Consider the following 16,115-nt stretch of genomic DNA (forward strand, 5'->3'; position numbering starts at 1 on the left):
ACAGCGTTCTCATCAAGCCAGTCAAGGCCAGCTGAAAATATCGGCGTCTCTCATTGGAATCCTATGAAAATACGCCATAGGGATAATCAAAGAACTGGTATACTTGCCGCAATGCTCTCTGAGGAAGTACTAGAAAGTGTTGGACCGGTTCAAACGTCTCCATCACTCGATCCATTGTAACAACACATTTTCTTTACTTTGACAACATCACGGGTTATCCCTGTACCTGAAACTGATGAGTTTGATGGAGGGGAAGTACTTATACTACCAGGTCGTCCCCTGATCCATAACCTGACCGGGTGGAGTTCTCAACAGCCGAGAATACCACTTGGAGCCTCGTCGACAGTCATTTTGGCCGAGTACTGATAAGCGCCATATGGGCGTTTCGATATCTGAAGAGATATGCCGACTTGTCAACTGACGGTACCGTGCGAAGACGCAGAGCTAACGCGTGGGCCCAAAACCTCAGCCTGGTCATAATAATCTGGTCTCGTGCTCGGCCGACATCTGTACTCACACGCGCTTATTTCGAACCTATCATACTGCCCACATGCTGACCAAGCACTAGGTTATGTTGGAAGGTGGCTTGTGTTGACCTAGACCTCTATTCATTGGTCGTTTGCCTGCCCAGACACGTTTACAGCGCCGCCCATTGTCCAGATTCGCGCTCCCATCTATATGTGAGGCGCTTCCAACTGAGAAGAATTGTTCCTTCTCAGCCAATAGATAATAATCCGATTCAATAGGAAGGTATGGACACTATTTTGGGCATCTGAGCCCGTTGCTGAGCTGTGAGGCTGGGCAGCATGATTGCCCAGAGAGCCTGAAATATAAAATAGAAACTTGGTCCCACTCAAATACCGTTCCTACCCTGCTATCTCTTTCCCTGTCCATACTTTGTTGTTGCACAGTTTCATAATCATCATGACTGTTATCATGCGACTCGTTCTCGTGATATTCCTACATTTATATGCGAGTCTAAGTTGCTGTACAACTACAGCTCCTCCTCCAACGACATTTGATAGCAGCCGAAACCCGCCCCGTGCTCCGGTGACACAGTCTATACCTCCTGCGGCTCCCCCGAATTTCTATGCATGCTTCAGTGGCTCTTCAGGTCCCAGTGGTAAGTAAAGAATTCCAGCTCTCGTGAGAAGCATACATGGGTCCTCAGACCATAACATAACCTGGTAACAGTCCTGTACTGCGAGCCTGGCCGAATCTTTACCTCGAGAGATCAATGGGCGGGCTGCTATGACGTGGATATAGGGTGGTATTACTACACCGCATGCTCAAGTGGTTCCATGAGGGGATTTGACGGTACATCGACATGGATCTGGTAAGTATATTCTCAGCTATTATGCCTCAGATAAAGCTAAGACGCACAGTCCCTCTACGGCCAAGAATTGTGGCCTTCGCGAAGTTGAAGTCGATGGTGGCCAGAGCACCCTCTCTGAATACATTTGTGCTCCTAGAGAAAGTACCTTCTTTGGCACGCGTTACAACAAGTGTATGTGTCTAAGCATGAAGAGAAAGAGCTCAAGAGTTCCGAGGGTTTCATTCAGAAAGCTGATGACAAATATAGTGGCCTTAACGGCGCAAGGATCTCCTTCGGGGTTCGTGACGTCTGTATCGTCTCCCTCCACCCTAAAATTGGTCCCAACCACAACGAGTACGTTGCTCTCTCGCACGTCTTTGAGCACGAACCAGCCGAGTACAGAACAGAGTGGGATGCAACCTGATTTGGCCTCTGGCACGAGCCAACCTGGGATAGCTTCGACGGAGAACAAATCTCATACAACGTCGAGAGCGAACTATCCAGACACTACTCCAAGCGTGAAGCTATCTCAGACGACTTCGCGGGACGGCTCAGACATAAACAAGGACCATAAGGTCTCCGATAGTAGCTCAGGGCTATCGCGAGATTCTAAGGTCGGGATAGCGTGTTCGCTCGGTATTGGGATACCAGCGCTCATAGTTGCATTTCTGGCATGGCGATGCCCTAGGAGACGATGATAGGAGCACGAAGGATAGGCAAAGAAGGGATGATCCGAACAAAAGAGTCAATTCAGAGGTGGATGCAGCACGCACAACAAATAATAACACTATCAAGCCCCCGGTGACCTCAGCGATCTATCTATTAGATTGTTTAACTCGCTGTTGCAACTCAACACACCCAGATTCTATCATGTTAGGCCCTATCACCACTGAAAGCTCTCTTCAAAGTACTCTATACGCGGCAAAGTATGCACTATCCTCGCCGCCACCGCTCTTCTAGTATCATCCGCCATCTTGCCTGGACCACTCGCAACGACCGCTAGACTGCCATCTTGAGCGACATCTAGTGCTGCGTCAAGGACTTCTTCGACTTTCATCCGCGTGGACTTCCACTCTGCGAGGCGGAAGATAGCATCGTCACTCCTTTCACTGCCGTCAGCCCCTGTGACATACACGAATATCTTCACTCGATCGCAATTGAGAGCGTCGTTAAGTTCGCGGTTGAGCACATCGACGGCCAGTGCCGGCTGCCGGATGGTCCAGTGAATCTGGATTAACCTTGGCAGCGGTGAGGATGTGGTAAGTTGCTGTAAGTACGACAGCGGAACCGCGATACCGCTACCACCGACCAAGAAGACTACCTTGCTGAAGTGTTTCAGAGGCAAAGTCTCTCCGTACGGCCCGTCGACCGCAATCCTCACCCTAGCTGGCTCAGGGTGCCTTTCTTCTGCGTACCCCTTTAGCCGTGACGTAAAGCTCTCATAAGGTCGAATCAGGAACGTCATTTCTTGAGTACATTTCTCTGAATCTTCCACGATGGAGTCCGAGCAATTAGGCCCATGGCGTAGCAGGGGCGATGTCTCGTCTCCCGATTCCACATCGTAGTGAGCGCCTCTAGACACCGATGCTACCGTGAAGGGGTGACTCTCCCAGAAATTCCACTTGTTGAGCACCATAAGGTAATAGAAGGTTCCGGGCTCAATGCGATAAAAACTTAGGGATACTGGAACGACGAGACGGACCATGTGGGCGTCCCCGTTGTATGTTATCTGGGCAGTTGCGCTCCAGAAACGCGGGCTGAAGGCCACAACTCGAAGGCCACGAACTATCCGGTCAAAAAGCCAGATACAAGCTGGAATATACCAGAGAGGATCGTAAGCGCCTTTGAATATTGAGACGTGCCTTGCGTCAAGATTAGCGTGCAATGTCCCTCTATGAGAGACGGGTCAACCTACCCTAGCATTGTGAGGAGAACCAGGGCAGAGAACACAATATGAACAATAAGGAAGATCTCGTATTGTCTGCGTCTTATCCAAAGCATTGAGAAGCCAATTAGCAAGCTCATGAAGATGGTGGCCTGTGTCAAGATCAGCATCAAGGTAGAGGAGTCGATGGTCTGATAACTGACCAGCTCCCCAGTCCACCAGTACAACATTTTGCACATCTGCCAAAAGTAATCGGTTCCACCCTCTAAGAGGAACGTCAGTAGCAGAAAAACAAAGGGTTTCGGTTTGTGACTGACTCCGTAAGATTAGAATAGTATATCCTATCGAGTGGACGACAGCTTGAAAAGTAGCGACCCGCGCTACCCAGCGGTGAAAATTGTTGTATGTCCCAAAGTGCCATCCAGTGAGCCATATGACAACATTATTCCTCATACCAAAGAGCCAAATGATGGGGAAGTTGGCAAACGACATAATACCCGTCCTATCAGAGACGTGTCGGAACACTTGCTGACTCACGGTAGGGTAGCTTTGGCGACCGCCATCTTAGCAAGTGATGCAGAGACAGAAACAAAAGCGCTGAGCAGAACTCACTAAACGTATCCCGGGAATATCCTATATCCATGTATGGTGCATGCAACATTGACGAGAACAAACAAAACAACAGTTAATGACTGCACTCGAGGAGGTAATGTGCCCCAGCCCGCGAAGTCTTGTACGCAGCGTCGACCAAATGTCGCCGGCATGAAAATATGGCGCTTCAACCATAACGAACTCCGGCTCTGACAGGAGGCCGATCGCGAGGACCAAGTTGCCAGACGTGTAAATGCTCTATTAGCGATGCCCAAAGCAACAACAAACGCCCAGAAAATGCCCATTGCCCAACCGTAGCAGGAATGGTAACGATGCGTGAAGTTATATGAATCCTACCGACATTTTCAGCAAGTCTCTTCAATCACAATGGGGCTCTGAAAGTCCAAAAGAGAAAAAAAAGGAGAGGAGAAAACCAACCAGAGTGCGCATCCAAAGCTCATACCACACCTGTGTTGGCAGCACCACCTCATCCACACTGTGCATACGGTCCAGGCTCTCGTCGAACCTTGCAAACTGGGCTATGTCGCCATCATCAAATCCGTCCACAACATCGTGCGGTGGGATATACGCGCCCCAGATCTCAATACATGTCTCATTCAGGATCGTTGCCTCGGCAAGTCGGACCTCCTCGAGGCAGTGAAGATCCCAGCAGAGATAAAGCGCTTGCTGGTGCAGAAGGCTGCTACACTCTTGCAATTGAAAGTAGGCTCCGTCAGGAGCGTCTGAGAAACGTACCGTCCGAAAGGTCTGGCGACATGCCTTGCCGCAGAGTTTGCCGTCCACCACAGGGGCTGCCGCCTGGGCCAGCCCAGGTGCGAAGCAAGCGTTGAAGCATGCTGCGAGACCCAGGCGCCGAATCTGCATTGTCGCTCGACCTCATGTGAGCATGTGTCTGCTGGTCTCTCGCTTGACGATGTCCGGTTGGTAGTGTGCGTTTGAATGTTGTAACTATCGTGCATTGGGTAATGAAGGATCGGGAGCGGCGTGCGAGCGGGTATTTATCAGATGATCAGATAAGTAACTGCAGTGGGTCAGCATGCATGAATCACGTGGAAACTGGGTGACCGGCCGGTTGTTAAATGTTCCTCTCATTTTACGGTCCAGAGCCTGCCTTGATTTGCTTGGGTTCTAGAAGAGACTTATCGAGTCCACTATTGCATTGCCTATTCTGTTACGAGGGCATAGAGCAGGATTCACTTTCCTGGCGTGCGTGGGCAGCTGACCACGACGCCTCTAAAGCTAGGTTAAATGTGGTTGAAACGTTTGTTTTACATTCTTCTTATGTGTGCTATCAACTATGGTATTTCTGCCAGCAAGGTTCCTGAGGAAAGGCTTGCCAGAAGTGATCTCACATTGGCGACATTATATACAAGTTCAGACCGTGAGAAATCCACCGAATATGGCTTCGAGATCTGGAACTGATCTACTTGCGGTACAGAGCAACCAGCTTCTGCCACACTGTTCTGTTCTCAGACTCAGCAACCACCGCACCATCTTTGCGCTGATCCGGGACCTCGACGAGCTCGCCGTCCAGGCCCTTGTTGTTGACCGCGTTCTGCTGCTTGCCCAGGTAGTAGTCCGGCATGAACAGCGAGGCGAACAGAGTCACACAGGCAAGGCAGATCGAGGCGGTGGTGATGTGCCCGTTGACAATAGCATAAGCGCGGATGGACCCCTGGCGGATGGGGTCCTCCCATTTGTAGTTGCGCAGCACTTTGATGCTGCCGTAGATCTTTTTGAGGGTGGCCTCGGGCACAGTCGGCATCTGCCGGCGCATCTCGTCAAGCATCTGGTTGGTCCAGATGGCAGACGCAACGGCGCTGCCGACACTCGAGCCAAGTGTCGACCACAGAGTGATGATGGAGATGAGCGAGGCGATGTCATCGTGCGAAACCGAGGCCTGCACGCCTACGCGCGCGCCAACGACGTTGAGCGATGAGAGGCAGAAGATGAGCTGCGCGGCGACGAGGCGGGCCGTGTCCTGCGTCATGTCACCACTAGGCTGGATGAGGATGCCGTACCCGAGGACCTTGGCTCCGGCACCAAAGATCATGACGCTCTTGTAGCGATGGGTGGCGCGGTGAACCAGCCCCACGATGGGGCCCACGATACAGAGGCCCATGGTGGTGATGCCAAGGAAGATGGTCCACTGGTAGGTCGTCCACTGCTTGATAATAAGGACGTAGGATGAGAAGTAGGTGTTGCGCACCGACGAGGCCATCTGGTTGAAGGTGTGGATGATGACGCCGGCAATAAAGGCGCGGTTGTTGAGGATGCGCCGCGTCATCATGGGCTTAGGCGCGACGTAGATCTCGAAGAGCACGAAGATGATGAGAGCAACGAAGCCGACGACGATCATGGCGACCATGCTGGGATTGTTCCACCCGCCATTGGCGCTCTTGGCCAGGGTGATAGGCAAAAGGATCAGAGAGAAGGCGAACCCGAGAATAATGAGGCCGATGATGTCGATATCAATGAGGCCCTTATATGCCAGCTTGGCCCAGTATCCGAGGCCCTTGCCAGTAGCCTCGGAGACGCCAGTGCGGACGTCCTTGGAGTCAGCAATGGTGACCATGCCCGCCTTCTCGCCGCGCCGCTGCATGGCGTAGAGGGTCATGATGGCCGGGATGAGGAGGGCGGGCACGAGGATGGCAAACATACCCAGGCCCCATCGCCAGTCGTCGTAGAAACCATCGGCGATGAAACCATTGATGGGCACCGTGACAATAAAGGGCAAGGAAAGACAGGCGCTGAAGAAGCCACGCCATTCCAGCGGAGTCAGATCGGCGACAATGATGTCGCTGAGCAGGTCGAGGCCCGACTTGCCGACCGAGGTGAAGCAGATGCCGACGGTGTACGACGCGAAGGTGCTGGCACTGGCCGCGACGGCAAACCCTACGGCATAAAAGGCCAGGATCACAACGTACGTGGTCGGGCGGGAGGTGATGTCGGCCATCTTGCCGATAAAGGGCTTGCTGATGGCGCGGATGATCTGGGCAGCCGTGTTGACGGTGGCCAGCTCGCTGTGCACCTTGAAGGTCGAGGCGGCCAGGGCGCCAAAGATGGTGGTAGTGATGCCCATGTCGAGAGCGTAGGCAAACATGGTCAGGCCGATCGAGGCGGCGAGCAGCCAGAGCAAGATCTTGCCCTTCTTGCCCGACTTGTAGAGTACCTTGTTGAAGGCCTCGACCCTGCTGACGCCGATCTCCTTGGGGCCGCTGTCCGAGTCGGACGGGGACCCCTGGGCCGAGTCCCGCCGCGAGCCATTGGAGAGGGAGGAGGCGTCGGCCTTGTTGTTGGACTCGGTCACCTGCTGCAGCACGGCCGACTCGGTGGGAGCAGCGGCCGTTGTCTTGGGCTCAAAGCCCGCAGACTTTTCGTTGTCAGCGGGTGCCGACATGGTTTGGTTCTGTGGTCTGCTGTACTGAGCTCCCAGGAGAGCTTCAAATTGGACCCTGAAGACCTTTGAAAGACAACGAGAAAGATTAGAGGAAAAGAAAGAAGAAGAAGAGAGAGAAACGAGGACCAGGGAAGGTGTAATGTCGGCTCGTCACTGTTTTACGCTTTGGGTTTGCAGTGGGCATCCCGGATGAGTTGTTGGTAGCCCGCAGCCATCCGTGGTCTCCCGTCGTAAAGAGTCCGGATCGAACGAGGAAAACCACCAACAGACAGTATTGTACTCCTTTCGTACAGGGTCCCACGTGCGTTAGCGTCACGTCGTGTCGAGTTGGAAATCGATTCTCCCTCTGTCAAGCATGGAGCCTGGGAAGCTACTTTGATCTAGCACGCTCCATTTGCGGCACGGGTGGGCCTAACATGACATTTGAGGCATGGGTTGGATCTGATAAACCAATCGAGGCGCCGCTCACAGTAAATGGTGCACTGTGCTTGAGTCCCATCAGGCAAGAATCGGCAAGTCTCGCGTCGCGCAATACCGACGATCCCTACACCTTGCTGCCATCTCATTCGAGACCAGACCTCGTTCATTGTCTTGGCACCGGTGAGTGGAGAAGAAAAAAGGATCTGATAAAAAATTTGCCCCTTGTCTCTGGTGCAATGCGCGAATTTGGGGGTCGCAGAGGGTTTGCAAAAGGATTGCAATTCGGAGGCTGGCGACATCTGGAGCCCGACGTCGGATGCCACCCTGCGGGATGTTGCAAAAGAGGGTATTGTCTTTGAACTGAAAGCCCCTATTGGTGTGACATAAACCGCAGCTCCGGTGTTGACTTCCTACCAGGGTTTAATGCCTTTTCAAGATTGTTGCTAATTCTTGAACAGGAGCGCCAGGAAGTGAGATCACCACCAACCAGTCACCCGATACAAATTTGGCAAAGTGACCCCAAACCTTCAAAGATCACTGCGCATGGGGCGCTTGTTGGTCATTGTTCAGTTCAGAGCCTGCGTTTTCTCATCATGTATGTCAATCGAAGGCCAAGAAACACTGTGAGTTGTCCGCGCCATCCCAACGCTACCTGTTGATCGTCGATCCCTCGACACGAGATAACTTTATGCATGCCCCTGCTTCCCGAACAGCACCTCACCACGCACTCGGTCTCGATTCCGAACGTAACCGTATGCCTGTCCTCCTCCTTGGATTCGACTTGACTCTGCCGCAGTCGGCACGTGTCTTCCGGTAATCAAGTGAGTGTCCTATGATTACGGAGTACTCGCGAGACGAGAGTGACATGAGTCTTGGCGATAAGCGGACCATGCCGCCGGGTTGTCACTGTCAGTAGCTCATCCTGGCAATATATGGCATGACCAAATGTTCTGGACCCTGTCCGCTCATTTTGAAAGAATATAGTGACAAATCAATTTACCTGAAAGCTTCGTCACAGTTGAATGTTGAGTTTACAGACCCAACTTCACTTTGAACCGATCATTGAAATTCATGGGTATCGAAATACATTAGTCTAGCTGTCTAGTCCCGCAAGATAATGTGTGCCGACGGAGTACAACCCCCTGAGTCAGATTATTACTCTAGCTTGAAAGTGTGATTTTAGCAGCATCACATAAAGCCCTGAACAGACCATTCGGCTTGGCGTATAGAGAAGAGACAGTATCGAACTCGGCAACGGTCCCCTTCTCCATGACCAAGACCCGGTCACACGAGTCGACAACAGTGTCGAGCCTATGAGCCACTGTCAGGACAGTAGCATCACCCGTGACCTCCTGTAGCATGGCGTGGATTTCCTTGTCGGCCCGGCCATCGATAGAAGCCGTAGCCTCGTCCAAGATGACAATCTTGGACCGCTTGACAAGGGCCCGGGCAATGGAGATCAGCGACCGCTGGCCGTGTGATATGTTGGATCCATTCTCCTTGACCTCGGAGTCGAGGTGCAGGACAGATCCGCGATGTCCGGTATCTTTCTCAGGGTCGCTGTCTGCTTCTTCCGTGCTAGCCTTGTTGTCATCCCCGCCGAGCCCGACCATGCGCAGGCAGTGTACGAGCCATTCGTCATCATACTGCTGGAAAGGATCAAGATTATAACGTATAGTACCGGCTAGGAGCACGGCGTCCTGGCTGATGACGGACATGTTTGATCGTAGTAGGTGCAGGCCGACGGTGTGGATGTCGACATCGTCGATGACGATCCGGCCTTTGGATGGCTCGGTAAGTCGGAGGAGAGCAGTGATTACTGTGGGATCCAAAGGTTAGCTGTTGATGCCACTACGCATGTTTTGCTGCGTATTTTAACTTACGAGTACTCTTGCCCGCACCCGTCCGGCCGATGACACCGATCCTTTCACCAGGACGAATGTCGAGCGTCACGTCCTTGAGTGCCGGGTCCAGCTCGGGGCGGTAGCTGAGCGTGAGGTTCTCGAATTTAATGTGGCCTTTACTGGGCCAGTTCTTCTCCTTAAGAGGCTTGTTGTTCCTGACATCATGTGGGGGCTCTTGGGGGATGTTATAAGCGTAGTACAGCAACCGCTCGACCGAGTTCATGTTGTTCTCAATCTCGGCGCTGAAGCGAATCATGTTGCCAAACGCTGCTTGGGCAGTGACCATGTAGGACAGTACCACACCTCCTGAAGCGGGATCGATAGTATCACGCAGCCCGACTACAAGCAGGCCCGTGCCGAGGACAAGCACAGCCCCATAGAGATCTAGCCGGAAATTGAGCCAGCGCACGCAGGCGATAGAGAGCCAGTACGCCTTATTCTCAGTATCAATTTTGCGCGCGTTATCATCGACAAACTGCCCCACAACACCAAAGGCTTTCAGCGTCGGCAGTCCAGACAACGACTCGTTGAAGTGCTCGTAGATCCGGCTCCGGAGGAGGTTGTTCAGGCGCCGCAGCTCTCGCGCGGCCGGACGGTAGTACATGCCCGTCCAGATATACAGGAGCAAGACACCCGCCGCAATAGCCAAGAAGACTGGCAGGACGATGCTGACGACAATGATCGTGCCGATGACTTGCACTGTCGTAGAGATGAAGATGCGCAACTGTTCGCCGACGACATTGTCAACGGCATCCATATCCTTGCTAAAGCGATGCGTGATCCGACCCTGCGGCGTCGTGTCGAAGAACGCAATCGGAGCAAATAGGATGCCCGAGAGGGCGGCAGCATGGAGGTGGTTGGAGCACCAGAAGCAGAAAAGGGCAAATACAACGCTGGTCATAAAGAGACCGAGTGACTGGCCGATGCCCCATGCCGCGAAGCCGCCCATGTAGACGCCCTCCGTCATGGCGTACTTGCCGGTCTGCCACCAGCTCAGCCAGAGGGGCGAGACGACACTGCTGCCCTGGAACACGGCGATGGCTGCGAAGAAGAGGGGCACCGTGATCCAGGCGTTGCCAAACTTGAGGTAGCGGAGGTATGTCTTTCCGCTGACGGTGCCGATGAGGCGCTCCTCACGCTGCATGATCTCTTTGCCTCTTTCTTTCTGTGCTGTCGGCTGTTTTCCTGCTAGAGCCGAGGGCTCATCTTTGTCTTGCTTATTTTCTTCCACATTTGTCTTAGCTACCCTTTCATCTGGGAGCCGCAATTCAGACTTGTCATCGGCTTCAGCGGTTGGCGTAGTGGCGATGGATGTGGCCGAGCTCGATTCCTCTGACTTGGAGGACATGATGTATTCAGAGAACCTGCCGCCGCCCCTTTCAAGCTGATCAAACGTGCCCTGCTCAACAATTCGGCCCTTTTCCATATACACAACATGGTCAGCCTGACGAGCGAAGACCATCGAGTGCGTGACCAGGATAATGGTGCCCTCAGACTTCCGACGCGCCTGGTTGACAACGTTCTCAAACACGTGCGCGCCGACTTGGGCATCAAGCGCAGAGAAAGAATCGTCCAGGAGCATCAGTTGGCTGCGACCATACACCGCTCTGGCCAGCGCAATTCGCTGCTTCTGGCCCCCCGACAGTGAAACGCCTTTCTCACCGACGACAGTCATGTCGCCATCAGACAGCATCGCAAGGTCCGGGTGCAAGCAGCATCGGTGGAGGACCTCGTCATACCAGTCGGGTTCAAAAGGGCGTCCAAAGACGATGTTCTCCCGGACTGTCTCACTAAGAAGCCAAGCTGCCTGGGGCGCAAACGCCAGCTGCGAGGGTACGGATAGGTCGAGGTTGATGGAGCACAACGTGGCGCTGGCGAGGTGCATATCGCCCAGCAGCGCCCTGAATACCGAGGACTTGCCAGATGCAACGGGGCCGACGATGCACACAACCTGACCTTTTTTCGCCTTGAGCGAATTGATATACAGGTTCGCTGATGGGGCAGCATTTGCCTTCTCGTTGGTGAAATCGTCACTGTCTGATGACTGCGGGTCGTCGTGATAGGTAAACATCGCATCTTTAACCTCGACAACAGCATCGCCGCCTGCCTCTCGTCCCCTTCGACCAAGCTCTTCGCGACGGGCGGCGTCGCGCGCAACGGCCTCATCAGAGACAACCATGAACCCAGCCAGTCGTTCCAGTGCGGCTCTAGCATCGGCAATCGCTGAGATGGCAATGGGCAGGGAGCCCATCGGCGTTCTCATGAGGAGGAAGAAAGCCAGGGACGAGAAGATCTTGCCGGGGTCCATGTTGCCGCTCGTAGCGCCGTAGCAAAGAATGCTCACCACCGACGCGAGGGTCGGCGCCGTGAACGAGACGGCGATGTTCAGGGCGCGCAGGAGCATCCTCTTGCGGATGTAAATGACCTCATCGTTGCGCAGCTTGCCAATCTTGGACAGCATGCTCTGCTCGTAAGCGTTTGTTTTGGCTAGACGTATGGTGGACACTGCTTCAGTGACGGCTTTGATGCGCGCGTCTGTAAAGGGCATGCTGTTTCGGCGGAGGCGGAAGAGGGTTTTCATCATGAATGACTGTAGTGGGTAGAGAAGTGCCAACAGCCCAAAGCCTGGCAGCGCACTGTATCCGAGGGTCCAAATAGTGAGACCGAGGCACAGGATGATCTGGAGCAGGCTCGTCCATGCAGAGTGGAAGAAGCCGCAACAAAAGTCGATGCGAGTGATGTCAGCGCTCATCAAACTCATGAGCTTACCCGTCGCGTAGCTGCCCTTGAGCTTGGCCTGCTCGGTGAGCTGCGTCGTCGCTCGACGGTAGAGGACGTGCATGAGGGCGGCGCGGAGGAGAATGCCGGTCGACGCGGACCGGTAGAAGCCGTGGACATTGGTGATGATGGAGAAGGCCAGCACCAGGAATAGCCCCACTGCGAGGCCAAAGCCCGACCGGTATGCCTGCTCGGATGGGTCGCTCAGCGAGTTGATGACGAAGCGGATGAGAAGCGGCGACACAATCTGCGTCAGGTCGCCGAGCATCTTGAGGAAGCCTCCTGTCCAGAAGCGGCGGAAGCAGACATCGTTGAGGGAGAGCGTGAGGACGGTTGCGTCGGTCGTGCGTCGCTCCCAGAAGGGTCTCCAAGAAAGCCACCCTTTAGGCGGAGGAGGTCGTTCTCGGTTGGCTTTGAGCCTTGCAGCCCATGACTTCTCGAGCCGATCGGCATGGTCAATGGTTAGGCTGGTGTTTGGAAGATCATAGAGGTCGTCGGCCTGGAGAGGTCGACTGTAGCCTGTCCGGAGTAGTGTGCCCAGCCAGTTGAACGTGATGATGGACAGCAAGTTCGCCGTCGTCTCTGGCGTTTCCGTCTCGTATGTTTGAGTGTCGGTGCCCTGGCCACTTTCGGCGTTGGACGTGGAGGTAGACTTCGGTTTCACATGCCGCTCCGTGAGCTTAGTCTCGATCGGTCTCTGCGATAGGAAAGGTACTCTCCTATACCATTTCCGGCGAGGAAAGGCCTTCCCATCGCTGGTCTCCATGACAGTGTCGTCCGGATCAGCTTGGAGATGCCCGGCGAGTCAAGTCGGCCAGATTGCTTCGTGAGAAGGCGCTTCACCAGGACATTGGGTTCCATTTCCTCGCGCGCACACACACACACCTCCATGAATGGACGAGCAAAGAGGCCTTGAATCAAGACGGAAGTAATCGGCGCCGAACCGATAGCGGAGCCTTGGCAGCTTGGCCACGGATGGGCGAGCTTTGAGATTGCTATTGTTCATCAAAGCTACCTAGGTACAAGTAGGTAGACGACGAACGTAGGTATCCGCGCCGCATACATCCACGCCCCGAAAGGGTGGATGGTCCGCACTTGCAGCAAGTGAGGGACCGATGGGGGATATTGGAGAGGCTGGGAGGGAGTGTGTAAGCGGCATTGCAACGCCATGTACGTAATGGAGAGAGGGAGGATCCCTGTCGTTGCGGGTGGGTGTGCCTGGTTTTTGGATTGTTCCTCCTTTCCTTCACTTGGCAATTCAGGACGCTCGCTCTGTTCCTTTGCTCCTCGGGTTAGTGAACTGTTGAGAACCATGCGTGCGGTGCTGGCGCTAGGCGCGCGCCCTCGAAACGGGATTCGCTGACCTGACACAAAGTGCCTCAACGACGATCCCATGTGCCGCAGCAGGAGGGGCGCGCCAAGGCTCCGTCGATGGGGCCACCGTGCGAGTAGGCAGTTATCTGATTCTGCTTCCCTCTTATCAATCTTAACTGCATGGGGACAAGGACACCTTGGACACCCAGGGACACCACACCCACATGCAGCATCAGGGTGGAAACCCGCCGGTCTCGTACGTTCGTACATTACCTCTGGCTTCTTTTCGGTGTCCATCTCCGTCCCTCCACCGATCATCCTCCTTTCCTACCTTGTACTGTGAATTTTCTTGCATATTTTACATTCACGCCTCCCGGACATCGCAAATGAACAGCCGCAGCTCGCAAATACCGTAGCATTCGCCTAGGATCCGGTGCGGCTTTTTCTCACGAAGCTCGCCGCCCCGAGCTTGCAGATCATGCCTGTTGATGGTAGGTTTTGCCCTGCAGGTCAAGTCAATAGCCAGGATGGAAGGCTCGGAACCCCGCCTGGCGTCATCCTTGGCCAAGAGGGAGAAAAGTTTGGACGACAAGCTCGGTCGAGTCTCGCAACGCTTCTGTGGAATGACGGAAGAGGACGGATAGCTTGTGGTCAGCCAGTACGAGGCCTCAAATGATATCCGAGCTACTTCTTCGGGACTGCCTGCGCCCCGGAAGGACCTGCGCGACGGTAAGGTTTCTAGCCACCAACACTGCCGTTGTGGGGGTTCTCCTTTCCTTCTTCTCCATTAGCTGGCGCCACACCTTAATACAAAGCCGAACCCGGCAGTTCCTAGCTCCAATTGTATCTCATGTCATTCTAAGCATAGGAGATAGGGCCAAATGCTAGTTCTGTCAAGCTTCAATCGAGCAAAAACGCACAAACGACTATGGGAAGCCTTGGGAACGACTCGGACCCTGCGTCCCAACGACACGAGCAAAGCCTGGTTTCATTCAGACTGCCCGATGGCAAGACTGAATTATGGATCGAAGCCGTGGCCTCGGGCAAGGGCGTCGCTTTCGAGGTGGGCCAGCAAAGGACAACCCTGTGCCGCTGGTCCAGGGCCGATGAAGTCAGGGTCTCGCCAGCGATGGTGAATGACAACGTGGCTGAGTATGACAATGTTTTCGAATACGATATGAGCCAAAGCGGCAAATCGACGGTCTCCTGGGGTGGTAGCACGATTGGACAAGAAGATGTGGCCTTGCTGTGGGCATCTGTGTACGCTCTCTGGGTGCATCCACAGGTTCGGGACAGGGACCTGTTTGCTGTTGTCGTGAACAATGAGAGGCTTGGAGAGTTCCTGCGATGCACTGGCTTAGGGGTTGTCTCACCATTCTCCAAGAAGGGGTCCACGACGACTTCAATCCCCAGAGACACCACATTCTGGCTCCACCGCGAGGCCTTCTGGCAGGGCGCCGGACAACCAGTCTCACAGAGCTGGGTGCGCTGCCGGCCCGAAACCACCCAGTTCCCTGGGTTCAACGTGACGGGCGACTTCCCTAGCCAGCTAGGTTTTACGAGGAAAGGCAACGTTTGCACTGTTCATCCTGTACGGCCGCCGAAGCCTATCCCTGGCACGCTGCTCTACTCTCGCTACATCGTCGAAGTTGGCCAACAGCTACAAATCCACCATATCGACGCCAGCAACCCGCTACACTTTGAGAAGTACATGCAGTGGCAAAACTCGGACCGCGTCAACGCTGGATGGAGGGAGCGCGGTCCCCCAGAGCATCACCGCGAGTACCTCGCGCAGCAGCTGGCCGACCCGCACACGATGTCATGCGTCTTCTCGTGGGACGGCGAGCTGGCGGGCTACATGGAGATCGGCTTCGTCAAGGAGGACAATGTGGCTTGCTTTATCGGGTCCAACTGCAACATCATCGTGGGTGAGCACGACCAAAACACGCACTTCCTCGTTGGCGAGGAGAAGTTCCGCGGCGGCAAGCGGTACCAGGCCGCCAACTCCTCAATGAAGCACCTGGCCTTTCTGCGGGACCCGCGCACCAAGCAGATCATCGGCGAGCCCGAGTACGGCAAGACCAACCTCCAGATCCAGGAGAGGTTCATCCCGATGGAGAAGAAGAAGCGTTTTCACCTACCGCACAAGACGTCGATGCTGATTGCGCTGCAGCGGGACCGCTTCTTCCAAGAAGGACACTTTGTGTAATGCGAGTGGGCAGAATCGTTAGCGGTGTCTTCAACAATGCAATGAATGGATGATTCTCTCGCGTGCACTGCGGCCGTACCCAACGCTGAACTGAGCCTTTGCATGAATGTGTAATCCAGCCATGCCCGCCGCCATCCTCATTTCTCGCGAGCAGGCCCCTGGATGGCATCACATTTCATCAGGCGCCATGCGTGCCTCTGCGGCACTACTGAACCGCGTACCTCGGGGCTCGGGGCTCGCGAGTCCTGTCGGCTGCACTTACAAGTAGCAACTCCTGA

The 16,115-nt window shown here is 54.4% G+C and overlaps 5 protein-coding genes across 5 annotated transcripts; 2 read left to right on the forward strand and 3 right to left on the reverse strand.

The window, feature by feature from the left end:
- Positions 1-936: 936 nt before the first annotated feature.
- On the forward strand, positions 937-1,739 carry E0L32_001616 (uncharacterized protein; the record flags this gene model as incomplete). The annotated part of the gene is made up of 4 exons (XM_031135715.1): positions 937-1,123; positions 1,195-1,336; positions 1,386-1,477; positions 1,528-1,739. 4 exons carry the CDS (start codon positions 937-939, stop codon positions 1,737-1,739), a joined length of 633 nt encoding a protein of 210 aa, XP_030990867.1.
- Positions 1,740-2,198: 459 nt separating this feature from the next.
- On the reverse strand, positions 2,199-4,676 carry E0L32_001617 (uncharacterized protein; the record flags this gene model as incomplete). The annotated part of the gene is made up of 4 exons (XM_031135716.1): positions 2,199-3,177; positions 3,231-3,465; positions 3,518-3,702; positions 4,255-4,676. 4 exons carry the CDS (start codon positions 4,674-4,676, stop codon positions 2,199-2,201), a joined length of 1,821 nt encoding a protein of 606 aa, XP_030990868.1.
- Positions 4,677-5,235: 559 nt separating this feature from the next.
- E0L32_001618 (uncharacterized protein) lies at positions 5,236-7,212 on the reverse strand (the record flags this gene model as incomplete). Its single annotated transcript, XM_031135717.1, has 1 exon — positions 5,236-7,212. The coding sequence occupies one exon, from the start codon at positions 7,210-7,212 to the stop codon at positions 5,236-5,238; it is 1,977 nt and encodes a 658-aa protein (XP_030990869.1).
- A 1,580-nt stretch (positions 7,213-8,792) lies between these two features.
- E0L32_001619 (uncharacterized protein) lies at positions 8,793-13,080 on the reverse strand (the record flags this gene model as incomplete). The annotated part of the gene is made up of 2 exons (XM_031135718.1): positions 8,793-9,451; positions 9,516-13,080. The coding sequence occupies 2 exons, from the start codon at positions 13,078-13,080 to the stop codon at positions 8,793-8,795; spliced, it is 4,224 nt and encodes a 1,407-aa protein (XP_030990870.1).
- A 1,476-nt stretch (positions 13,081-14,556) lies between these two features.
- On the forward strand, positions 14,557-15,837 carry E0L32_001620 (uncharacterized protein; the record flags this gene model as incomplete). Its single annotated transcript, XM_031135719.1, has 1 exon — positions 14,557-15,837. The coding sequence occupies one exon, from the start codon at positions 14,557-14,559 to the stop codon at positions 15,835-15,837; it is 1,281 nt and encodes a 426-aa protein (XP_030990871.1).
- Between the last annotated feature and the right edge of the window lie 278 nt (positions 15,838-16,115).

Source organism: Thyridium curvatum (assembly GCF_004353045.1).
Source record: "Thyridium curvatum strain D216 chromosome Unknown NODE_6_length_784332_cov_80.453264, whole genome shotgun sequence".
Lineage (NCBI taxonomy): Eukaryota > Fungi > Ascomycota > Sordariomycetes > Thyridiales > Thyridiaceae > Thyridium > Thyridium curvatum.